The 27,878-nt window shown below is 36.0% G+C and overlaps 1 protein-coding gene across 1 annotated transcript in view; it reads left to right on the forward strand.

Moving 5' to 3' along the window:
- Nucleotides 1-27,878, forward strand: part of LOC148949003 (potassium voltage-gated channel protein Shaw-like) — a 164,495-nt gene that overhangs the window by 33,234 nt on the left and 103,383 nt on the right. Inside the window, exon 3 of the mRNA XM_089095083.1 lies at nucleotides 21,319-21,858. Coding sequence (XP_088951209.1) covers nucleotides 21,319-21,858 — 540 coding nt within the window. The remainder of the gene's footprint in view (nucleotides 1-21,318; nucleotides 21,859-27,878) is intronic.

Genomic DNA, 27,878 nt, shown 5'->3' on the forward strand with positions numbered 1-27,878 from the left:
TTTATTAGCCTAATTAATTAAATAAAATGAACACGTTAAAAAAAAATCGTCGCAGGAGAATCTTATCAAAAAGTTTGTGACACAAAACTGGAAGTAAAAAGTGACTTGGGTCAATATTCACCAAAACTAAAAATGGAATTTTCTTGACAATTGCTAGACCGACAGTATTGCCTTTTTATGCTGATTCTAAATATATAAAATTTTGGTGATCTGTAATTGTGTATCAACTATAATGAAGGGGTAGTGAGTCATTGTTTAGATGAGGATAGGGTAAATTCCTAAAAAAAGCACACTTTAATCGACGTACTGTTTACACTTCATGAGGCTTCAGATAATGTTGAAAGAGGCAGGGGGGAGTCGGAATTAATTAAGATTTTTCTCTATGCAGCTAAAAGATTACATTCCCATATCTACCAGCACAGCACAAATACTGCGAAGAACTTAGTTTTCAGCAATTTCAAATGGTAATTTCTCAGCAATTTCTATTTATATGAAGTACTTCAATGTATTTAAACAAATGTATGTAATGTATTAATCGATAAGAAAATCCTATCGTAGAGGTTGTGATGGCTTCAGTTATGTAAAAGATCAAAAGTCTGTCTCCTCCTTAGCTCCTTACTCTTTGCTGTGATGTTTGGCTTTTGTCCTAGTTTTAAAGAAAATTTGCCATTTTAAAGAAAATGGAAAAAAAAAAGATTTTTCAAAGCACTAAAAAGCTTTTGTTTAATGAGCAAGGCGTTGAGAAGGGGGCAGTCCCCCTTATATACAAAGTAATTTCAATTTGTTTTAACTTTTAAGCGTGTTCCTAACTTTAGCTGAAACACCTTTTCTGTTTACTTAATCATATTTCAAGGACCTAAAGATTAACGAATCTAGTATTTTTGGTAAGGAGGAAAAAAGATCAATATTTCAATGATCTTTGTTTGGATTTTGATTGGTAATCAACGGTTCGTGGAAATGAACTGTAAGTAAGGAGAAATTTATACGTATATGAGAGGGGATTGCCCCCTCCTAAATACATCCTTCTTTATATTTTGTCCCAATTATTTAAAAACGACTCTTGAAACAAAAGGTTCGTTTAATTAGAACAAAGCTTAAAGTTTTTTAAGTGCCGAAAAACTGTAGCGTGAAAATCGAGGTGTTGAAGAGGGGACAACCCCACTCATACACGTAATAATTTCTGTTCGTTTTAAGTTTTAATGTTGCTCCTTGAAAAATCTTGTTTTTTATTTAATGATGCTTAGAGACAAACATTTTTCTAAAGGCGATGGAAAAAGTATGTCAATTAAAGTAAAATTATAAAAAAATGAAAAAAATAAGTAATTACAAAAAAAAATACACAAAATCATAAGCCTACTTACAAAAACTAAGATACAAACTCCCAGCAGTCAGTTCTGTCGAACAATGCCGAAGCGTTGAAAGGATATTTTTTTTAAATATCGACAGTTTTGAACCTGTTCATCAACCACCAAAATAGTTAATGTCTTTAGACTACTCACTGTTTATAAAAAGTAACGCATTATCAAAGTAGGTGTTCAAAGTAAAACGTTAAAACTAAGATTAAGAAAATCAAATAAAAAATTTTTATTTCATATTTTTAATTTAATTTTGAATACCAAAAACCAATATATTTGACACCTTTATACTCTATAACTGTAAAAAATTAAATCTTTTACAAAGTGACAACTAGGTAAATACAATCACTCCTTGAAAAAAATATGTTAATAAAACACAAAAACGTATCCGTTCAGGGGGAAAATACAGAAATTCCCAGCATTCCATTCAAGCAAAACATTTCTGATTATAGTGCCTTCATATATCAGCTCATGGGTACTCTTACAATGCAAGCAAAAGTTGATGGCATATTTTTACCGAAATTACCCCTTATTAAGTTGTTTCCTACAATTATATGAACTTTTTTGTGTACTAATAACTGCACTAATTACTAATAAACAAATACATATTTAGGATCACCATAAAAGCTGATTCTTATATTTAATGTTATCAATAGTTATGAATGTGCATTGTCAGTTTAATATACATATACTGATTAGTAATAAAATTTTATCAAATTTAGTAATCAAAATGTTAAGATTATTTGATTTATTAAAGTTATAAAAGTAAACACATTTATATTTTTTTCAGTAAAGTGCAAATTATGTTCTGGCCTTGGGAAGGCATAGGGGTTTTGAGCCCAACTTATGTTAATATCTGCTCGTTTTGAGTTGGACTCGGTTATTTATTGTAATTTCTGTTCGTTTTGGGTTTCATTTATTTATCGATGCTTATTTGTGGTAGTTTCACGCTAGGTACGTTATTTGATTTTATTTTTGCTCATTTTTTGTTTAATGGAGTTCTTTACTTTTCTTTGAGAAACCTATTTTGTGAAAAAAAATTTTCAAGTTAATTTCTGTTCGTTTTTTATTGACATAGTCTTTTCAGAGAAAAAGAAAATAATACTTTAAATCTTTTTGTTTTTTTTATAAATTTATAGTTTGACCTGCTGTTTGTATGCTGGAGAAAAATTTTCAGCAATTTTTAACAACATACACCCTCTTAAAAATCTGGACACAAATAGTAGTGTTTGATTTAGTTTCATACCTCCTCTATATACTATATATCCCCAGGGCATAAGTTAAAACCCTTGCCCTGAAGACTGTGGGGAGAGTGTCTTGCTCAAAGATATAATTTCCAGAACTTTCAACTACGTTGAACAAAATGACTATCTCATAATTTGGATTGGATATTTTTGGGGAAATGGTGGGCGTGGAAGGGATGTTAGTTGCCTTTCAATCACTTTCAACTATTAAGAAGGGTACTAGCTATTTAAATTTGTTATCTAATTTTTGAACAATTTAAAAAAAAAACTGGCTATCTCAAAATTTGTAGAGGATTGGTCTGGGGGAAAAAGGGTGGAGGGGGAGGGAGGGGCTAGTTGCCCTTAAATCTTTTGACTCTAAAAAGTGAACTTGAACTTTTAATTTCCAATCAAATGAGCCGTCTATGAAGTTTATACGAGCATCCCTTTCATAAGAAAAATACATTCCTTTACGGCAAAACTTATAGAACGCCTTCCCCCGGGCCCTGGGGGGTTGTATTGACACCGAAGATTTTGTTATCCGACCTTTGAACTATTTTTAGTAAAATATCTATCTCCAAATTTTCAACAGATGGTTTTGGAAACAGAAGTCGGGGGGGGGGGGGCTAGTTGCCCTAGGAACTCTTTTGACCATTAAAAAGTGAGCTCAAACTTTAGCCCTCTCTTAAACATTTAATATTAATATTTTTACTTTTATAACTTTAATATATCAAATAATATTAACATTTTGATTACTAAATATCAGTATATGTATATTAAACTGCCAATGAACATTCATTTGTATTTTTTCAGTAAACTACAAATTTCGTTCTGGCCTTGGGAAGGCATAGGGGTTTTGCGCCCAACTTATGTTAATTGTGCATTGTCAGTTTAATATACATATACTGATATTTAGTAATCAAAATTTTAAGATTATTTGATTTATTAACGTTAAAAATGTAAAAACATTTCTATTTTTTTCAGTAAAGTGCAAATTGTGTTCTGGCCTTGGGAAGGCATAGGGATTTTGAGCCAAACTTATGATAATTTCTGCTCGCAGTTTGACTCGGTTATTTATTGTAATTGCTGCTTGTTTTGGGTTTCGTTTATTTATTAATGCTGATTTGGGCGAGTTTCACGCTTGGTAGATTATTTGATTTTGTTTTTGCTCATTTTTGTTTAATGGAGTTCTTTACTTTTCTTTGAAAAACTTATTTTGTGGAAAAGTTTTTTTTAATTATATTTTGTTCGTTTTATATTGACATAGTATTTTCACAGAAAAAGAAAATAATACTTCAAATCTTTTCGTTTTTATAAGAATTTATAGTTTGGCCTGCTATTTGTATGCTGGAGAAAAATTTTCAGCCATTTTAACAACATACAACCTCTTAAAAATCTGGACACAAATAGTAGTGTTTAATTTAGTTTCATACCTCCTGTAGGTGACCTGAAATGGAAAGCTTGATACAATTCGCAAAAAAATCTGCTTACTTTCTTTGATAGCTTGGATACACTTACGCTATTTTGATTTGGTTAAATTGTAAGAGCAGAAGCAGCCCCGAAAGGTTGAACATTATACCCTCAGTCGCTCTTGGGATACTGGTGAGATGCCTTATTGGGAATTAGCATTAACACAGTGCATTTTTATTTAATCTTATGGCAACATTTAGTTTAAAACATAAAGTCACATGGGAGGGTGGGTGTGGGAGTTGGAATAGTTTCCCTCCAATCACTTTCGATTATTAAAAAGGGCACCAGCCGTTTCTAATTAATTTTAGATAGCAATAAAATGGCTATCTAAAAATTTTGATTGGATGTGTTTGGGGAAAAGGTGGGCGTGAGAGGGGGGTTAGTTATCCTCACGTAACTTTCGACTATTAAAAAGGACACTAGCCCTTTGAATTTCCAATCGAAAAAGCCCTTTTTCCTGTTTCTATGACAAAGATTTCAATAAATACCTTATATGCCCCAGGGCATAACTTATAACCCTTGCCCTGAAGACTGTGGGGGGAGTGTCCTGCTCAAAGGTATAATTTCCTGAACTTTAAACTGCGTGGAACAAAATGAATATCTCAAAATTTTGATTGGATATGTTTGGAGGAATGGTGGGCGTGGAAGGGGTGTTAGTTGCCTTCCAATCACTTTCAAGTATTAAAAATGGCACTAGCCATTTCAATTTCAAATTAAATGAGCCTTTTTTGAAGTTACTACGACGACGCGTTCTATAAAAATCCTAATATGCCCGCAGGGCATAGCTTACAACCCTTGCCCTAAGGGCTGTGGGGGAGGTTCCTCCTCAAAAACATAATTTCTATCTGGAAATCCAAAACACTGAACAAAATGGCTATCTAAAAATTGTAATTGGATGTGTTTGGGGAAAAGGTAGGCGAGAGCGGGGGGCTACTTGCCCTCAAAACACTTTCGACTATTAAAAAGAGCACTAGACCTTTGAATTTCAAATCGAATGAGGCCCTTTTCAAGTTTCTACGACAAAGATTTCAATAAAAACTTATATGCCTCCAGGTCATAACTTATAACCCTTGCCCTGAAGACTGTGAGGGAGTGTCCTGCTCAAAGGTATAATTTCCTGAACTTCGACTGCGTGGAACAAAATGGCTATTTAAAAATTTTGATTGGATGAGTTTGGGGAAATGGTGGGCGTGGAAGGGATGTTAGTTGCCTTCCAATTACTTTCGACTATTAAAAAGAACACTAGCTATTTTAATATCTAATCGAATGAGCCCTTTTTGAAGCATCTACGACAACGCGGTCTATAAAAACTTTATATGCACCCAGGGCATAGCTTACAATCCTTGTCCTGAGGGCTGTGAGGGGGTTGTCATCCTCAAATACCTAAAGTACAGAACTTAAACTACGTTGAATAATGTGGCTATCTCAAAATTTTGATTTGATATGTTTGGGGGAAAGGTGGGCGTGAGAGGGGGGTTAGTTGCCCTCCAATCATATTCGACTATTAAAAAGGGCATTAGCCCTTTGAATTTCCAATCGAATGATCCTTTTTTGAAGTATCTACGACAAATCCTTCTATAAAAACCTTATATACCCCCAGGGCATAATTTAAAACCCTTACCCCGAGGGTTGTAGGGGAGTGTCCTCCTCAAAAACATATTTTCTATCTGGAAGTCAACTACGCTGAACAAAATGGCTATCTCAAAATTTTGATTAGATTTGAAGTTTCTACGACAACTCCTACTATAAAAACCTTATATATCCCCAGGGCATAACTTAAATCCCTTGCCCCGAGAGTTGGGGGGGGGGGACTGTCCTCCTCAAAAATATATTTTCTATCTGGAAATCAACTACGCTGAACAAAATGGCTATCTCAAAATTTTGATTGCATGTGTTTGGGGGAATGATTGGCGTTGGGGAGAGGGGGGCTAGTCGCCATCTAATCACTTTTGACTATTAAAAAGGGCACTGGCCACTTCAATTTCAAACAGAATGAGCCCCTTTCGGCGTTTCTACGACAACTACTTCGATACAAAGTTCCCGGGTATGGAGAAGAAAAAGAAGAAAAAAGAGAAAAAAATAATACATTGTGCCCACATCGTTCTTTACTTAGGCAGCACCATCGTGCTGCTTGTGATTGAAACTCCTCCTAAACGTTCTCTAAAAGTTTCAACTTAATGCCACTAGTATTGTTAGTTACAGTAACCGTAGAAGCAACATTAAATGAATACACACAGTGTCTTCTGGCTAGCTCAAAATCCACAGCCTATGAAGGTGAAATTTTCAGAGAATATTTTGTTGTACGGATGACAACCTACCATCCGTATGTAGGTTGTCAAAAGGGTATATCAACAATGTCGTAGGGAAAGGCTCGTGTGTGAAATTAAAACTAACAAAGCTTGTTGTGGGGGATGTTGAACTAACCAAAAGACAATATTTGCATAATAATAGCCTACTAATGCTTCTACTCCTACAACTACTGTTACTATTACTATTACTGCTACTACTACTACTGCTACTACTACTATCAGCTATGACTACTACTATCAACTGTACTCTTAGTGCTACTACTATACTTACTGGTGTACTGCGAAAATTAATAAACCTTAGGGTATTAAGGCGAAAATATTTGGTAATATTGTAACTGTATTGAAATAAATCGAAACACACTATGCCCATTTAGGCTGCTGAGAGGACGTATCAGCAATGCTTCAGGATTTGTTGATGGTATTAAGTTAAAATTTCATCGTGAGTTGAAAAGGGTATGTTGAAAAAAAAGGTGCTATTTGCATACTGCCACTAATTCTACTACTGCTACTATAACTGTTACTACACCTAATTACTGAACCTTTAAAAATTGCTGAAAAAATTGATGTCTCAAAACTTTGTTTGGATATTTGTTATGGGAAATGATGGGCGTGGGAGGGGGGGGGGCTCTCAAATCACTTTGACTCTTAAAAAGGGCACTATAACTCATAATTTAAAATCAAATGACGCCCACCTGAATTTAATACTACCACCCATTCCATAAAAACCTTATATGGCCCCAGGGCATAACTTAAAGTCCTCGCCCCACGGGCTCTGGGAAAGCATTTTTATATGTTCTTTGGACTATTTTAAACAAAATTTCCATCGCAAAATTTCTATCCGGTGTATTTGGTGAAAAGAGGGGTAGTTGGGTGGGGCGGGGTGTGCTACTTGACCTCCATCACTATTGAGCCTTAAAAGGGAATCAGAACTTTCAATTTCAACCAAATGAACCACCTCTAAAGCTTATGCAACCGTCCGTTCCATAAGAACCTTAGATACCCCAGGGGCATAACTTACAACGCTCACCCTCAGGCTCTGGTGGTTAGTATCAACCTCAAAAGCCTTGTTATATGATATGTGGACTATTTTGAATGAAAAGACTGCCTCAAAATATCTATTGAATGCATCCCAAAAACACTACATGTTTGTGTGTGTCTCTGTGTGTGTGGGGGGGGGTAGCTGCGCTTTGATTACCTTGACTCTTAAAAAGGGCACTAGAACTTAAGATTACGAATCCAATGAGTCTCCTCAAAAGTATATACGACCACCTTTTTTATAAGAACCTTATACGCCCCAAGGGCCAAACTTACAACGCTTTCCCTGAGAGCTGTAGGGGGGGAGGGGTTTTGATTCCTCACAACCATAATTTCCGGAACCTTCAACTACGATGAATAAAATTGTTATCTCCAAATTTTGATTGCAGGTGTTAAGGTAAAGGCTAAGCGTGGAGGGGAGGGGGCTGCTTGATCTTAAATCACTTTGACTCTTAATTAAGGCACTATAACTTCCAATTTCATATCGAATAGGCCCTGTCTGATGTTGTTTATACGACCGCCCATTCAATAAAAACCTTATTTGCCCTCGTAAAATAACTTAAAACCCCATACTCAGGGTGCTGGGGAGGGGGGGGGTGGTACCATCCTTAGATACATTATTATATGTTCTTTGGACTATTTTGAAAAAAATCGCTATCTCACAATTTCAATGAGATGTGTTTGGTGAAGGAAGGGTTGTAGGAGAGTGGGGGGGGGGCTATATGCCGGCCGTCAAATTTGACACTTAAAAAGGAATTCAAACTTTCAATTTTCAACCAAATAAGCCTCTTCTAAAGTCCAACAACCATCCCTTCCATAACAAACCTTAAATACCTCCAGGGCCAACTTACAACCCTTGTTCCTAATCTCAGGGGTTTGTTTCAACCCCAAAATCCTTGTTATATGATATTAAAACTATTTTGAATAGAATGGTTATCTCAAAATTTCTATTAGATGCATTTGGGACAATACGAAGCGTATGTTGGGGGGAGGGGAGGTATCTACCCTCTTTTCACTTTGACGCTTAAAAAGAGCACTAGAGCGTCTGATTACCCATCAAATGAGCCCCCTCCGAAGTTTATATGACCACTTTTTCTATAAGAGCCTTATATGCCCCTAGGGCATAACTTCCAACCCTTGCCCTGAGGGCTGGGGGGATCTGTTTTCCACTAAGACATATTATACGGACCGCTCAAATACGTTGAACAAAATGACTATCTCAAAATTTATATAGGAAGTGTTTGGGGAAATGATTGGTGTGGCCGGGGGGGGGGGGTATTTGCCCTTTGATCACTTTCGACTAATTAAAAAGGCACTAGTCCTCTCAATTTCAAATTGATTGAGTCCTTTTTGAAGCTTCTAAGACATAAATTTCTATAAAAACCTTATTTGCCCCAAGGACATAACTTACAACACTTGTCCTGAGGGCTATGGACGGGGGGGGTTGGTCATCCTCAAAGACATAATTTCCAGATTTTTCAACTACGTTGAACAAAATGGCCATATCAAAATGTTTGGGGAAATGATGGGCCTGGGGGCGGGGGGATTCTCCCTCCGATTACTTTCGACTATTAAATCAGGCAATATTCCTTTCAATTTCAAATCGAATGAGCCCTTTTGAAGTTTTTACGATAACACTTTCTATAAAAACCTTATATGCCCCAAGGCATAACTTACAACCTTAGCACTGAGGGCTTTGGGAGGGTTGTCACACTCATTTACGTAATTTCCGGACCCTTCGACTACGTTCATGAAAGTGACTATATCAAAAGTTTGATCGAAAGTGCTTGGGGAAATGATGCGCGTGGGGGGAGGGGGCTTTCACCCTCCCCGTCACTTTTGACTATTAATTAGGACACTAGCCCTCTTAGTTCCCGATTGAATCAGTCATTTTTCGGAGTTTCTACGACAAAACTTTCAATAAAAACCTTATTTGCCCCCATGGCATAACTTAAAACCTTTGCCCGGGGGGTTGTGGGGGTTTTGTCATCATCAGACATGATTTTTGGACCTTTCAACTACGTTGAACAAAATGGCTATTTCAAAATTTTGATCGGATGTGTTTGTGGAAAAAGTGAGCGTGAGAGGGGTTAGTTGCCCTCCAATGACTTTCGAGCATTAAAAAGGGCACTAGCCCTTTCAATTTCCAATGGAATGAGCTCTTTTTGGAGTTTCTAGGGCAATGCTTTCTATAAGAACCTTATACGCCCCCAGGGCATAACTCACAAACCTTGCCCTGAGGGGTGTGGGGGGGGGTGTCATCTCCAATGACATAATTTCCAGAACTTTCAACTACGATGAACAAAATGTCTATCTCAAAATTTTGACTGGATTTATCTGGGGAAATAGTGTGGCATGAGAGGGGGTTAGTCGCCCTCCAATCACTTTCGACTATTAAAAATGGCACTAGCCCTTTCAATTTCCGATCAAATGAGCCCTTTTTGAAGTTTGTAGGACAGTGCTTTCTATAAAAATCTTATATACCCCCAGGGCATAACCTTGCCCTGAGGGGTGCGGGGGGGGGGGGTTGTCATCTCCAAGGATGTACTTGGGAAAATAGTGGGACATGAGAGGGGGCCTAGTTGCCTTCCTATCACTTTTGACTATTAAAAAGAGCCCTAGCCCTTTGAACTTCGAATCGAATAAGCTATTTTGGAAGTTTCTACGACAACACTTTCTATAAAAACCTTATATGCCCATAGTTGCCGTGAGGGCTGTGGGGGGAGTGTCATCCTCAAAGACATCCTCAAAGACAATTTCTTGAACAGATGTATTTGGGGAAATAGTGGGGCATGAGAGAGGGGTTAGTTGCCCTCCTATCACTTCGACTATTAAAAAGGGCACTAGCTCTTTCAATTTCCAATCGAATGAGCCCTTTTTGAAGTTTCCACATCAACGCTTCTTATAAAAACCTTATATGCCCCTAGGGCATAACTTACAACCTTTACCTTGAGCGCTTGAGGGGGAAGAGGGCATCCTCAAAGACATAATTTTTAGAGCTTTCAACTTGAATAAGTTGTAAAAGTTGAAAAAAAGGCTATCTCCAACTTTTGATTGGATGTGTTTGGTGAAATAGTGGGCGTAAGAGGGGGGCTAATGCCCTCCAATCACTTTCTACTATTAAAAAGGGCACTAGCCCTTTCAATTCCCAATATAATGAGGCCCTTTTAAAGTTTCTATGACAATCCTTTCTGTAAAAACCAAAAAATCCCGAGGGCATAACTTACAGCCCTCGCCCTGAGAGTTCGGGGGTTTATCATTCTCAAAGACCTTCTATAAGAACTTAACAAAATAGCTGTCTCAAAATCTTGGTTGGATGTGTTTGGGGAAATAATGAATGTGAGAGGGGGGTAAGTTGCCCTGCAATCACTTTTGCCTCTTAAAAAGGGCACTAGCCCTTTCAAATTCCAATTGAATGAGCCTTTTTTGTGGATGAAGTTTCTACGACAACACTATCTATAAAAACCTTATTTGCCCCCAGGGCATAACTTACAACCCTTGCCCTGAGGGAGGGAGGTCTGTCCTCCTCAAAGACATATTTGCCAGATTTTTCAACTACGTTGGACAAAATGGCTATCTCAAAATTTTGATTGGATGTGTTTGGGGAAATGGTGGGCTGGGAAAGAGTATTAATTGTATTCCAATCACTTTCGGCTATTAGAAAGGGCACAATACCTTCCAATTTCCAATCGAATTACGCCTTTTCGAAGTTTCTATGACAACTCTTTCGATACGAAGTGCCCTGGTCTAAAACAAACAAAGAAAGAAAGAAATAAGTAATACATTGTGCCAACATCGTTCTTTACTTAGGCAGCGCTATTGCACAGCCTATGATTAAATGGTCCTTGTGTTTCAGGAGTCCTTTTTAAACAATTGGGACAAAATTCAAACTTTAGCTTAAAGAGCAAGGTGTTGAGGAGGGGGCAACCCCCTTTATATACGTAATAGTGTCTGTTCGTTTTAAGTTTAAATATTGCTCCTTACTTTCAGTTGAAAAAACTTGTTTTCTTATTTAATTTCTGATCGTTTTTTGAATAGTACCAGGGAATCTGGCCCCACCTTCACGGAGAAACCCCCTCCCCACAAAAATATCCTCAAGACAATTCAATAAGGGTGAAAATTTACCTTGGACAATTACTCTTATCCACTCCGTGCGTAAAATTGAGACGGAAAAGAGAAAGCAAGACATATAGAAATAATTTTGTATAAGAATTTTGGGAAATTCCCCTAGTGTATAATTTTTTCCTGGCAAGTCACTCCCTGGAAACTTCCCTCCCCAAGGATAATTCCCCCTTGGATAAACCACAGCACAAATTCGTCCCCGCCCCAACCCGAAAATATATTTGATTGGAAATTGCTTTTTAATAGATGACAGTGATTGGGAGGCAATTAACACCCCTTCTACGCCCACCCTTTCCCAAAGATATCCAATCAAAATTTTGAGATAACCATTTTGTTCAACGTAATTGATAGATCTGGCAAATATGTATTTGAGGAGGACAACCCCCCCCCCCAAAAAAAGCCATCTGGGTAAGGGTTTTAAGTTGTGCCCTGGGGACATATAAGATTTTTATAGATAGCATTGTCGTAGAAGCTTCAAACAGGGCTAATTCATTGGAAATTGAAAGTGCTAGTGCCTTTTTTAATAGTCGAAAGTGATAGCAGGGCAACTAACCCCCCGCTCAACCCCAACATTTCCCCAAACCCATCCAATCAAAATTTTTAGATAGCCATTGTCTTCAACACGGTTGAAAGTTCTGGAAATTAGGTCTTTGAGGATGATAAGCCCCCGAAACCCCTCAGGGCAAGGGCTGTAAGTTATGCCCTGGTGATTATAAGGTTTTTATAGAAAGGGTTGTTATAAAAACTTCAAACGTGGCTCATTCGATTAGAAATTAAAATGGCTAGTGCCCTTATTAATAGTAGAAAGCGATTGGAGGGCAATAGCCCTCCTCTTACGCCCACCATTCCCCCAAACACATCCAATCAAAATTTGGAGATAGCCATTTTCTCAACGTAATTGAAGTTTCTGTATATTAGGTCTTTGATGATGACCCCCCCCCCAAAGCCTTCAGGGCAAAGGTTGTAAGTTATGCTGTGGCGGCATATAAGGTTTTTATAGAAAGCGTTGTGGTAGAAACTCAAAAAAGGGCTAATTCGATTGCATATTGAAAAGGCTAGTCCCCTTTTTAATAGTTAAAACTGATTGGAGGGCAATCAAACCTCCTTTCACTTCAACCCTCAACAATCCCAAAGGTAGGGGTTGTAAGTTATGCCCTGGTGACATATAAGCTTTTTATAGAAAGGGCTCATTCGATCAGACATTGAAAGGGCAAGTGCCCTTTTTAATAGTAGAAAGTATTTAGGGGGCAACTAAACCCCCTCTCACACCCACCATTTCCCCAAACATATCCAATCCAAAATTTTGAGACAGCGATTTTTTTCAACGTAGTTGAAAGTTCTAGATATTACGTCTTTGAGGGTGACAACCCCCCACAGCCCTCAGGGTAAGGGTTGTATGCTATGCCCTTGGGGCATATAAGGTTTTCACAGAAAGTGTTGTTGTAGAAACTTCAAAGAGAGCTCATTCGATTGGAAATTGAAAGGGCTAGTGCGCTTTTTAATAGTCGAAGCTGATTGAAGGGTATTTAACCCCCTCTCACGACCACCATTTCTCCAAATACATCCAATAAAAATTTGATATAACAATTTTGTTCAACGTAGTTTAAAGGTCTGCAAATTTGGTCATTGACGATGATAATCCCCTCTCCCCCCCCACAACCCTTAGGGCAAGGGTTTTAAGTTATGCCCCTGGGGCATTTAAGGTTCTTATAGACAGTGTTGTTGCAGAAACTACAAAAAGATCTTATTCAATAAGGTCTTTAAATTAGGTCTTTGAGGTTGGCAACCCACCCACAGTCCTAAGGGCTAGGACTATATGTTAAGCCCTGGGGGCATATAAGGTTTTTATAGAAAGTGTTGTCGTAGAATCGTCAAAACGGGCTAATTCGTTTGGAACTTGAAAGGGCTACTGCACATTTTAATAGTAAAAATAATTGGAGGGCAACTAATCCCCCTCTCACGCCCACCATTTCCCCAAATACATCCAATCAAAATTTTGAGATAGCCATTTTTTCAACATTGTTTAAAGACCTAAAGAAAACCTTTAGGACTTCTTAAATTAGGTCTTTGAGGATTACAACACCCCACCCACCCCCACCCCCACCCAGCCCTCAGGGCAAGGGTTGTAAGTTATACCCTGGGGGCATATAAGGATTTTTTAGAAAGTGTTGTCGTACAAACTTCAAAACGGGGTCATTCGATTGGAAATTGAAAGGGCTAGTGCCCCTTTTAATAGTCAAAAGTGATTGGAGGGCAACTAACCCCCCTATCCCGTCCAACATTTCCCCGAACACATTCAATCAAAACCTTAAGAAAAGCGATCGGAGGGCGACCCCCCCCCCTACGCCCATTATTTCTCCAAACACTTCTGATCAACATTTTGATATAGCCATTTTGTTGAGAGTAGTTTAAGGGTCTAGAAATTATGTCTTTGAGTATGACAACCCCCACCCCCCTTACTGCCCTCAGGGCTAAGATTGTAAGTTGTGTCCTGGAGGCATACAAGGTTTTTATATAAAGCGCTGTCGTAAAAACTTCAAAAGGGCTCATTCGATTGTAAATTAAGAGGGCCATTGCCCTTTATAATAGTCGAAAGTAATCGGAGTGAGAATCGCCCACCGCGCCCATCATTTCCCCAAACATTTACGATCACCATTTTGATATGGCCATTTTGTTCAATGTAGTTGAAAGGTCTGGAAATTATGTCTTTGAGGATGAAAACCTCCCCCCCCCTCATAGCCTTCAGGACAAGGGTCGTAATTTGTGCCCTTGTGGCATATAAGGTTCTTATTGAAAGTTTTGTCGTAGAAGCTTCAAAAAGGGTTCATTCAGTTAAAAATTGAGAGGACTAGTGCCTTTTTTATTAGTCGAAAGTGATAAAAGGGCAATTGCTCCCCCCCCCCCACGCCCATCATATCCTCAAATACTTCCAATCAATATTTGAGATAGCCATTACGTTCAACGTATTTGAAAGGCCTGGAAATTGTGTTTTTGAGGATAACAAATCCCCCCAGCCCTCAGGGCAAGGGTTGTAAGATATGCCCAAAGAGCATGTAAGGTTTATATAGAAAGCATGGTCATATAAACTATGGAGAGGCTCATTGGATTGGTAATCAGACGCTCTAGTGCTCTTTTTAAGAGTCAAAGTGATCGGAGTACAGCTATACCCCCTGCCACACACATGCATCGTATTGTCCCGAAATGCATCTAATAGAAATTTTGAGATAGCCTTTCTATTCAAAATAGTCTAAATAGCATATACAATTTTTTTCCACAAAATAAGTTTTTCAAAAAAAGTAAAGAACTCCATTAAACCAAAAATGAACAAAATAGAATCAAATAATCTACCAAGCATACAACTATCACAAATCAGTATCAATAAATAAATGAAACCAAAAAACAAACATAAATCAAAATAATTAACAGAGTCAGACTCAAAACGAGCAAAAATTAATATGAGTGGGGTTCTACAACCCTATGCTTTCTAAAAGCCAGAATATAATTTTACTTTACTGAAAAAAATCTTTTGAATGTTTTCATTTTTATAACTTAAAGATATCAAAATTGATTAAGATTTCAAGTAATCAATATCAGCATATGTATATTAAACTGACAATGCACATTTTTTTTCAGTAAATTAATTTGAATTTTTTCAAATGAATATTAAAGTTTTTTTTTAATTAATTAGAACAATAAGACGCTTTTTTAAAAGTACTAAAAAACTTTAGTGTAAAGAGCGAGGTGTTGAGGAGGAGGCAACCCCTTTTATATACGTAATAATTTCAGTTCGTTTTGAGTTTTAATGTTGCTCCTTACTTTCAGTTGAAACAACTTGTTTTTTTATTTAATTTCTATTAAGATGACACCCCTTTTTGGGGGTTTTCTCCCCTTTTTTCTTAAATTATACATACTTTTTCAGGCTCCTAACTTTTTATAGATAATCTTAACATTCATGAATTTTATGTATTTGGAATTGAAAAAAAAGGAAGTTATTTTTACCATGAACTGCTTGATTTTTTTTAACATGGCACATGGTGTCCATTAGCGTTAAAAAAAAAAAAAAAACCAATTCAAAACGGTTTATCATTAAAAATTGTTTGTCTGAAGTATACAAAATTTTTAATAAAAATTCAAACGTAAACAACTATCATTTTCAATTTTGACACGTTTTGATTCTCGCTGTCCAGGTTGATTTTCTTTGACTCGCTTATTTGTTCGGTGTCGCAAGTCTTCTAACCACGTGTGTATTTGCTCTTCATTTTCATTTTTGACTCGCTCACATGCTCGGTGTCGCATATCTTCTAGCAAAATGGGTGTCGTTTCTCTTCATTTTCATTTTTGGCACGTCACCACTGTTCTTCTAACCACGTGTGTCTTTGCTCTTCATTTTAATTTTTGACACGATCCCGCTTTTCTTCTAACCACGTGTGTCTTTGCTCTTCATTTTCATTTTTGACTCGCTCACATGCTTGGTGTCGCATGTCTTTTAATCACGTGTGTCTTTGTTCTTTTTTTTTCATTTTTGACACGCTCTTATCATTTTCGCATATCTTCTAACCGCCCATGTGTTTACTCTTCAATTTGATTTTTGACACGTTTTTCGATTTTGATTACTTCAAAACAATTTAGTAATGGCCTTTGCTTCAGCTGCACGTATTGGTATTGTTCAAATTAATGGTCCAAGTTGTCGATTTTCACATCTTATCACGTTTGATAGATCAGGTGTTGGTTCCAAAGAATAATCATTTATTGTAACTGCAACTGCAGATGTTCGGTTTTTGGGCCTTCCAACAGACATCATATTATATAAATAACTGATTCATTGGAAACTCAACAATCTTATTTACCGTATGTTATGCATGACATCATATAAGAAAATGCTTGTATGATGTCATAAGAAATGCTTATATGATGTATTAACATAGTACATGATGTCATTTGTAAAAACCAAAATTAAGGCTCTTAACGAATTTTCTCAGACTTTTGACCTGTCTAGATCGGTTTTTTGCGAGAATATACCAAGATAACAATTTTTTCAAAAAACTATGGAGCCGTTTTCTCGCCGCCTAGCCCCGGCCCTCAGTACACGGCAGGCTTATATATATAAATTCTCATTATCGCTTGTCTTCTAACCGCGGACAATTTGCCGTCTTTTCATACTGAGTTTGTTCAAAGGTATTTGATTATTAATGCAAGTTGGCAGACAATTTGAGCCAATTTCCTGTCTTTTCTATCTGGGTCTTTTCAAAGATATTTGATTATTAAAGCAAGTCCGTTTTCTAACAACGATATCTACTAAGCTTTAAACAGGGGGTTTACTTTTTTAGGGTTTTTCAGTTGTTCTAATCCCTTGTTAAAATATATAGAAATATTTATGCAGCTACTAGTTTTTGGTTCTGTACGCAATTTATTGTCTTTTCATACTGTTTTTTTTTTTTAAAAGATATTTGGTTATTGAAGCTAGTCCAATTTCTAACTACGATATGTAGGCTGCTAAGCTTCAAACTTTCGGTTTTCTTTTTTAGGGTTTTTTAGTTGTTGTAATTCCTTGTCAAAATAGAGAATCATCATTTGTAATAATTGTACTTTTTCGTCTCTTGCGCCTTCCTGGTTGCGTACAAAAAGGTTTTCTTTTCAAAGTTTTTGAATTGTTGTAATCCCTTGTCAAAATAGAAAATCGTCATTTGTAATAATTGCAAATTTTTGTCTTTGGGGCCTTTTTGCTGACATAATATAACTGGATGCGTTCAAACCTGTAAGCTTAATCACGTAGCGAATTGATTTTATCTAATAAACACAAACTAATCTTAAAATTCTCTGGTATTTTTCTAGTTTGAATTAAAACATTAAAGTTATCCCTCAGGCATCGTAAATATTTTTTTAAAGTTTACATAATAGCTTTAACGATTCTGAACTGAACTTATTTTTTTTCTTTTTTTTCATGTCTTAAAAAGATACTGCTTATAGTTAAAACAAAACAAATTTGGTAACGATGTATTTTGTAACAATGATTTCTACTAAGCTTCAAACTTTTAATTTAATTTTGGAAGATTTTTAAATCGTAGTAATTTCTTGCTAAAACCTATACAAATATTTTTACAATTACCAATTTCTTGCTCTTTACGCGATTTATTATCTTTTCACACTGTAGTTTTTCAAAAATATTTCATTATTGAAGTGGGTCCGAGTTTTATAAAAAAATTCTGCTAAGCTTCGAACTTTTGGTTTTCTTTTTTAAGGTTTTTGAATTGTTGTAATCCCTTGTCAAAATATATACAAATGTTTTTGCAATTTCCAATTTGTTTTCTCGTTAAGCAAACCTTTCCATGAATGAAAATATTCAATTTTTCCACTTAAGTGTGACAAGTATGACAATGTCATTGCAATACTTATGTATTTAAAAACAAGGTCATTCATATAATTTTTTTTCCAAAATTGAGGCTTTGATGAATTTTCGCAAACTTCTGACCTATCTAGATCGTTTATTTAAGGCCAGAATATCTCAGGATACAAATTTTCCCGAAAAAATATGAAGCCATTTTCAAGGAAAATTAAATACATAAATAAATGCACAAATATTGCTCACTTGTAAAGACATGGGCGGTTTGAGTATATGCAAAAACGACAATTAGAGCGTGTTGAAAATGAAAATGAAGAGCAAAGACACACGCGGCGAGAAGACATACGACACCGAGTAAGTAAACGAGTCAAAAATGAAAATGAAGAGTAAAGACACACACGGCTAGAAGAAAAGCAGTGGCGTGTCAAAAATGAAAATGAAAAGACACACGATTAGAAGAGATTCGACACCGATGATTTGAGCAATTCAAAAATGAAAATGAAGAGTAAAGACAAACGCGGTCAGAAGACATGTGACACCAAATATGTGAGCGAGTCAATTAAAATCAACCTGGACAACGATAGTCAAAACTGGTCAAAATTGAAAATGATAGTAATGATGATTGGATTTGGGACTCTGACATAGATAAGATCATCAATGCATACCATACATTTGTTAGTAAAAAAACAAACGTTCGGCGATATAAATTTCATAATGACGAAAGATAAGCCGAGGTAAAACGAACCAAACAAATTGAAAATGATAGTGATGAGGATTGGGTTTTGGATTTTGATATGGATAAGGCCATCAATGCCTACCGTACTCTTGAAAATTATAAATATGGACTAGATAAATCGTTGGAAGAAAAAGAAGGTTTTTATCCCACCACCTGAACAATATTGTCTGCGTTTTGAAGACAAGTGACAGTGGACAGTGAAGATCTATATATAGAAACCTGCCACGAGCCGAGTGCCGATATATATTTATATGTATGTATGTAAATACATGTATGTAAATATATTAAATATATGTATATTTAAATATAACATACATTTTAAAAACATTATTTGTGGAGCTGTGAATTTGATTCAATAATATCCGAAAATACTTCGTCTTAATCCTAACAATTATTCATTCGTAGTTTCTTGAAAGATTTTGGGAGTTACTCTATTGAGAGTTAACAGGCAAAGCGTTAAATTTCTCAGCCATATTCACGCCTTGTTAATTACCTTGGCGTTCCTAAGATGAAAATTTTGCCACGAGGTCTCGTTAGGCTAAATTTATTAAGGAACTCGGGAATAACCTATAAATTGAAGTATATTAATTCAGGGAAGGTTTAGCTTATTATTACATGCCTGACTTCAATCAGATCCCTATTTACCAAAAACCGTCATAGTTATGTTATTTAATCTCGTTGATTCATTTCTTTAAGTAGAAAAAGTGATTACTAATATTATTCTAACCATGGTTGAACCATTTATAAAATCAGTTTTACATTCTGTTTTTCATAACTCTTTTCACACTTGGGTCACTTTTTTGTCTGTTGTAGCGTTTTATATTTTTAACCATTCTTGCTAACAAACGTTAGAATTAGTGACAATATTGACCTAAATTACTTAAAATGTCAGTTAAAGTAATTTAATATACAAATTTCACCTCAATTTCGTTTTGTGTGGAACGTCAAATTATATAAAGGAAATTTATGTTTCAAAAATCATGTCAAACTGCTTCGGGAAGTCTATTCAATGAAACACATTAAACAAATGCACTACAATCAAGTGTGTTTGCTTTGCATTGGGCAAGTAAATCAAATCCCATTACGAACAGGGTGTATTTGTTAAGTCCTAATAAGCTTTCAGTTCTATTCAAGGTGTTATTTTTTTTTTATCATATTTTTTTGCTTTAGCTCTCCCGCCCTTGAAAAAAGAAAAGATTGGCTGAACTACCTCTTAAAGTCAGGGTTCAACGGTGTAGTACTGTACATAAATCAATGAAATTTTAAATTAAATCGGTCATTGAAATCTAACTTTCTAAGGGTTTCTAAGGGTTTAGTAATCCTGCATTGCAAATGAACGTCAGACTTTTTTAGAGGTGCAGTGCACCCCTAGATTCTTAGGGAGTTCATTGTTGCAGCAATAGCTGCACCTTGAAAAAAAATTGAAAATACACAGTGTAGTAAAAAAAAATTCAATTTATAGGTGACTCAGTAATGGTAACTATTATTTTCTTTAGTTTTGAGAATAAATGTCTATTACAAAACCAAATTTATAAGAAATTTGAAATATAGCCTGTTGATTCTCGAAATGGCGGAGGATTAAAATGAAAAGCGCACCATTGGAGAAACCATGATCGAAAACGCTATACAGGATACTTATATCTCCACTTGAACAACAAGAAGAATCACTTTTGTTTTCCTGGGAATCACTGATAGTCCTATGTCTCCTTTTTTTGTTTTTCTTCTTCTTTTTTTCCTCGACGGTGATTGTCGGACCAGTGATCGTAGAATGTTAGGAAAAGGCTTTTTTAAAGGTGATGTTTTTTGTCATTTTGCGCTACCAAACATCAATTTTTGTCCAAAGAGGGTCAAATGCCAAATAATAGAAATTTAATATACCTAATAGATTTTGCATGCTATGAAAAGTACAGTGATATGCCTAGTTAAATGATTTCGGGATTTACTCATCACTGAAAATGTCATTATTTAAATAAGCTTTAAAATTTTGTTATAGTTCCCACAAATAAATAAACCGCGCATCGTTTTTCGTTTATGCCTGAGCCACATCCAGTGGTGGATCCGAGGAGGGGACGCGCGCCCCCTAGCGTACTCTGAAGTAGTGTAATTTACTTATCTAACGCAAGTTTGCGTTAAATAAACTTGCTCCTAACGCAAGTTTATCGGATAAACCTATTTTGCCCCCCCCCCTAAAAAAATCCTGGCTGCCTCTGACCACATCATGGTTTAATTTGTTGATAAAAAAAAACTTAAGTGGACGAAGTTCGTTTTCCTTTTTCTGTGTTTTCCGGTCTGCATTTTACTTTTCTGCTCTTTTACTACTGAAGCAGACCATGATCATGAGGTCTATCATTGACATGCTGAAATGAAAATAACCTGATATTAAAAGCTTAGGCCTACATCAACACTAATTTCTTCCCAAGTAATGTGTATTAATACCATATCTGTGTGTCTTCTGTCAGGTTCATTATACAGTTGGGAAAACTGATTGTATAAGTTTCCATCTGTTCTAATTAAAAAAAAAAAAATACGACTTTAATATTCATATTGGTTGATCAATCACAAAGATTATGTTTGAGAGTTAAACATAGCTCGACTTTTCAAATGTTCATATGAGATCCGCAATTAGTGCTTTATTTGTTCGTGATTTTCATCTTATTCACAAGTAGGACTGTAATATGGCTGGCCCGTTAGAAATGATAAATTAACTTTCAATTGTTTCTCTTTTCAGATTGTTGGAATAGTGTCTGTTTTCTTCATATGTATCTCCATATTGAGCTTTTGCCTGAAAACGCATCCGGACATGCGCGTTCCAATTATAAGAAATATTACAGTCCGAACATCCCGTAACTCAACAGCATGGACTTTAGACAAGACACAAACAAACGCTCATGAAGCCTTTTTCTACATTGAGTGCGTTTGCAATGTGTGGTTCACATTCGAATTCCTTGTTCGAATATTTGCGTGCCCAAACAAATGTGAATTTATTAAATCTAGTCTGAATTTCATTGACTATGTGGCAACACTGAGCTTTTATATTGATTTGGTGCTTCAAAGATTTGCTGCTCATTTAGAAAATGCAGATATTCTAGAATTTTTCTCTATAATTCGAATTATGAGACTATTTAAGCTAACTAGACATTCTTCGGGACTTAAAATTTTAATTCAGACTTTTAGAGCTTCGGCTAAGGAGTTAACCCTGCTAGTATTTTTCTTAGTGCTTGGAATTGTGATCTTTGCTAGTTTAGTGTACTATGCGGAGAGGATTCAGGTAAGTCTATTCACTTTCCATTTATTCAAACTCTAATGAATGTTGGTTTCCTAGGATTTGTCACAAAGACCAGTTTCTAGGACCGTTTTTGTTACTAAAATCTTACTTACCTGATCTTTGTTAAGGTAATGTGATCATTGTTCTCAGACTTTCGTTTTATGTTCAGTCAAAATACTAAGGCTTTATTGCTCATTGATCAGGCTTATTGTCAAGGATAAGGGCTAAGGGCTAATAGTCAAAACCGCTTAGATTTAAAAAATTCTTCACAATACAACACTGGGTAGAAAACTTTAATGCGGTCTCCTCAAAATTCAAAGTTCATTCAGAGCAGAATTTTCTTTGATTGTTTAAAAAAGTACCTGGGAAGTAAGACCAGAAATCCCAAATTTCCTATAAGAAAAAACAACGTTTTCTGTCTGAAGATGTAAGATCTTAGCCGGTTGACAATTTGGCTTTTGTCGCAAATTAATTAAAAAAAAGTTTTTCCACAAAATAAGTTTTTCAAAGAAAAGTAAAAAATACCATTAAACAGAAAATGATAAAAAATCAAATAAAATAATCTACAGAGCATATAAGTTCCGCATATTACAATCGATATATAAATGAAACCCGAAATAGATAAAAATTACGATGAATAACCGTCTCAAATACGAAACGAGCAGAAATAACATAAGTAGGGCTTAAAACTCCTTTTTGACTGTAAGCCTAAAAAATAAGTTGCACTTTACTAAAAAAATGTAAATGTTTTTACTTTTATAACCTTTATAAGTCCAATAATATTAACATTTTCATTACTAAATATCAGTATATGTATATTAAACTGACAATGTACATTCATTTGTATTTTTTTCAGTAAAGTGCAAATTATGTTCTGGCCTTAGGATGGCATGGAGGTTTTGAGCCCTACTCATGTTAATGTCTGCTCTTTTTGAGTTTGGACCGTAAAGAGCGAGGCGTTGAGGAGGGGACAACCCCTTTCATATACGGAATAATTTCTGTTCGATTTAAGTTTTAAAGTTGCTCCTTACTTTTAGTTAAAAAAAACTTGTTTTTTTCTGTAATATTTAAAAGGAACAGAAATTATTAAAGCCTAGTCTTTGTTCAAGTAACTTCAGACAAGTAACTTCAGCAATTTCCTGTTAGTAAGTTCCTGCAGTATTTTCAGTGAAGAAAGAAGTAGCTCTCTATTTACTATTTACTCATATACTTAGCTCTCTATTACTCATGTTGATTCCAGCTATGTAATTTCAATTGGTTTCTGGTTGTGAAAATGCAGGTGATATTTTACAAAATAAGAAAAATATGATTATTAATGGTCATTTTTCCAAATTCTTTTCTTAGCTCAAACACTGTTAATGTACCATAGATCTCAATGTAACAAAAAGTTTTTTGTCCCCCTCACCTCTTTGGAATCATCTTAGGTCTTTTCACAGCGAAAACTGCATTTGTCGGAGATTTTGCTTCTTTTTTAAGATTAAGAATTAGGACAGTATCACATTTTCGTCAATGTTGCCCCGTAAAAACGTGAAAATAGAGAGGCAAAATTAATTAGTTAAACTTGATGACGCTTTTCGTCCAAAAAATTCAAGCAGTAACAATCCATAGATTCTGAAAGACGGTACACCTTCAAATAGTTGCTATACCATCTTAAGGTACAGAATTTCAGAATTGTTTCCCTAGTTCTTTAAGGTTCACATTGTAACTTGCAACTGAAATAATTCAAATATATACTCATTTTGTAAAAATATATGATAAAAACATATGATTCATTATACTCATTTTCACTTTTTTTTTATTTTGTAAAGAATGTGCATCAAAGAGCTCTTAGTGGCGTAAAATTGATTTGACTCAAACGAATACCGAATCTTCTGTACATGAATGCTAGCCTAATATTTTGATTTTGGACCACCCTGATAAATAATAACTAAAATCCTACTACTACTAATAACGACTCACGCCAGTACCAAGCCACTTGTTCCCATTTCCTTTAAACCTTTCTATATCGCATATTTCCATCCCAGACGAGGACGACCTGCTTTCTGTTTAGCCCCAGACCGTTGGCCGAAAAGAACAATCTTCGGCAATAAGTCATCCTGCATCCGCAGAATGTGCCCATGCCATCTCAACTTTACTTTCATTATAGTCCTGGGAAGCAGGATTGAACTACATTTTTTGCACAGCCTACTGTCAGCCAGGTACCCAGAATAGTCCGTAGGCAATTTCTATGGAAAATATTTAGCAAATTTTCATCCACTTTACGGAGCGCCCATGCTTCAGAGACATATCTGACACTGTCATCACTGTGGCTTCCAATTTTCTAATTTTGGTTTGCAGACTTATCTTCAAATTCTTCCAAACTTTTTTTTAACTGTGCAAAACACCCTGAGCCTGGGCTAATCTACTTTTAACATATTCACGGCTCCCACCGTCTTTACTAATAATTAATTTTAAAAACTTTTTCCACAAAATAAGTTTTTCAAAGAAAAGTAAAGAACTCCATTAAACAAAAAATGAGCAAAAATAAAATCAAAGAATCTACCAATCGTCAAACTACCACAAATAAGCATCGATAAATAAATGAAACCCAAAAAGAACAGAAATTACAATAATTAACCGAGTGAAACTCAAAACGAGCAGAAATTAGCACAAGTTGGGCGCAAAACCTCTATGCCTTCTCAAGCCCAGAACAAAATTTGCTTTTTACTGAAAAAATATAAATGTTTTTACTTTTTTAACTTTAATAAATCAAATAATATTAACATTTTGATTACTAAATATCAGTATATGTATATTAAACTGACAATGCACATTCATTTGTATTTTTTTCAGTAAAGTGCAAATTATGCTCTGTCCTTGGGAACTTTCGCCCAAAGGGGTTTTTCGCCCAACTTTCATAGGGGTTTTTCGCCCAACTTATGTTAATTTCTGCTCGTTTTGAGTTTGACTTGGTTAATTATTGTAATTTCTCTTCGTTTTGGGTTTCATTTATTTATCAATACTGATCTGTGGTAGTTTCACGATTGGTAGATTATTTCATTTTATTTTTGCTCTTTTTTGTTTAATGGAGTTCTTTACTTTTCTTTGAAAAACTTATTTTGTGGAAGAAGTTTTTAAAATTAATTTCTGTTCGTTTTATATTGACATATTCTTTTCAGGGAAAAAGAAAATTATACTTTAAATCTTTTCGTTTTTTAAGACTTTATAGTTTGGCCTGCTATTTGTAGGCTGGAGAAAAATTTTCAGCAATTTTTAACAACATACACCCTTTTAAAAAATCTGGACACAAATAGTACTGTTTAACTTAGTTTCATACCTCCTCCAGTTGACCTGAAATGGAAAACTTGATACCATTCGCAAAAAAATCTGTTTACTTTATTTAATAGCTTGGATACACTTACGCTCTTATGATTTGGTTAAATTTTAAGAGCAGAAACGGAAGGGTCGGCGTGGAAGGGTGGGCATGGGAGGGTGGGAGTGGAAGGGGGATTATTTGCCCTCAAATCACTTTCGACTATTAATAAGGGCATCAGCCCTTTCTAATTTCAATAGAAGGAGCCCTTTCCAAAGTTTCCACGACAACTCCTTCGATACGAAGTGTCCTGGTCTAAACAACAACAACAACAAAAAATAATACATTATACCCACTTCGATCTTTACTATAAAAATTTCAAGCCTTCCAATTGCTTCCGACTATTAAAAGGGCACAAGGCCTTTCAATTTCCAATCGAATGAGCCCTTTTGGAAATGACAACGCTTTCTATAAACACCTTATATGCCCCCCAGGGCGACAACCCTTACCCTAAGGTCTGTTAGGGTGGTTGTCATCCTCTAAGACCGAATTTCCAGAACTTTCAACTACATTAAACGATATGGCTATCTAAAAATTTTGATTGGATGTGTTTTGGGGAATTAGTGGGCGTGAGAGGGGTATCAGTCGCCTTTATACAACTTTCGAATATTGAAAATCGCAAAAACCAACCAAATTCCCAATTGAATGAGTCCTGTTCGAAGTTTCTAAGATAACTTCTTAGATACATAGCGCTCTGCTCTAAAGGAAAAAAATAAAAACTAAAATATTATATCAAAATCGCCCTTATGTACCACAAGGAAATATCTTAAAACTCTCGCCCTGATGCCTGTGGGGAAGTGTACTTCTCTTTACTTAGTCCCCGTTTCTTGTCTCGTTCTCGAGTGTCCCCGTTCTTTACTTAAGCAGCGCGATCGTGCTGCCTATGATTTATACAACAACTTTCTATATAAGCCTTATATGCCCACAGGGAATAAATTACAACCCTTGCACTGAGGGCGCTGAGGGGGCTATCATCCTAAAACACCTATTTTCCAGAACGTTCAAATACGTTGAACAAAATGGATATCTCAAAATTTTTATTAGATATTTTTGGGAAATTGGTGGGCATGAGAGGGGCGTTAGACCCTATCCAATCACTTTAAACCATTTAAAAATACACCAGTCCTTTCAATTCCTGATTGAATGATGCGTTTTGAAGTTTCTACGACAACGCTTTCAACAAAAACTTTATATACCCCAGGGCATAACTTAAAACCCTTTCCCTGAGGGCTGTAGGGGGAGGGTTGTCATCTTTAAAGATCTAATTTCCAAAACTTTCAACTACGTTGAATCAAGTGGCTGTATAAAAATTTTGATTGGAGGTGTTTGGGGAATAGGTGGGTATGAGAGGGGGGCTAGTTGCCCTCAAATCACTTTGGACTATTAAAAAGAGTACTAGCCCTTTGAATTTCCAATCGAATGAGCCCTTTTTCAAGTTTCTACGACAAAGATTTCAATAAAAACCTTATATGCCCCCAGGGCATAACTTATAATGCTTGCCCTGAGGGTTGTGGGGGAGTGTCCTCCTCAAAAATATATTTTCTATATGGGAATCAACTACGCTGAAAAAAATCGCTATCTCAAAATTCTTATTGGATGTATTTGGGGGAATGATGGGCGTGGGGGGTGGGCTAGTTGCCCTCCAATCACTTCCGACTATTAAAAAGGGCACTAGCCCTTTGAATTTCAAATCGAATGATCTTTTTTTTGAAGTTTCTACGACAACGCCTTCTTTAAAAACCTTATGTGTTTGGGGGAATGATAGGCGTAAGGGGAGGCTAATTGCCAATCAATCACTTTTGACTATTAAAAAGGACACTAGAACTCTCAATTTCCCATCGAATGAGCCTCTTTTGAAGTTTCTACGATGACCCCTTCCATATGAAGTACCCTGCTCTAAAGGAAAACAAAAATAAATAATACATACTGTCAACATCGTTCTTATATGCCCTCAGGGCATAACTTAAAACCCTTTCCCCAAGGTTTGTGGGGGAGTATCTTCCTCAAAAACATATTTTCTATCTGGAAATCAACTACGCTGAACAAAATGGCTATCTCAAAATTTTGATTGGACGTGTTTGGGGGACTGATGGGCGTGGGGGGGGGGGGCTACGAACCCGCCAATAAATTTCAAATTTTAAAACGAGCCCTAGCCCTGTTAATTTCAAGTCAAATGAGCCGTTTTTGATGTTTCAACGACAACGCCTGCTATAAGAATCTTATATAACCCAAGGGCATAACTTAAAACCCTTACCCTGAGGGTTTTTAGGGAGTGTCCTTCTCAAAACCATATTTTCTATCTGGAAATCAACTAAGCTGAACAAAATGGCTATCTCAAAATTTTGATTGGATTTGTTTGGGGAAATGATGGGCGTGGGGAGGGGCTAGTTGCCGTCCAATCACTTTCGACTATATAAAAGGGCACTAGAACTCTCAATTTCCAATCGAACGAGCCCCTTTTGTAGTTTCTACGACGACCGCTTCCACATGAAGGACCCTACTCTAAAGGAAAAAAAAAATAGTACATTGTGCCAACTCTTACATGCCCTCAGGGTATAACTTAAAACCCTTGCCCCGAGGGTTGTGGGGGAGTGTCCTCCTCAAAAACATATTTTCTATCTGAAAATCAAAAACAAAATGGGTATCTCAAAATTTTGATTGGATGTGTTTG

Source organism: Artemia sp. Qi Xiang Cuo, chromosome 9, assembly GCF_049724085.1.
Source record: "Artemia sp. Qi Xiang Cuo chromosome 9, ASM4972408v1, whole genome shotgun sequence".
In the NCBI taxonomy this organism is placed as follows: Eukaryota; Metazoa; Arthropoda; class Branchiopoda; order Anostraca; family Artemiidae; genus Artemia; species Artemia sp. Qi Xiang Cuo.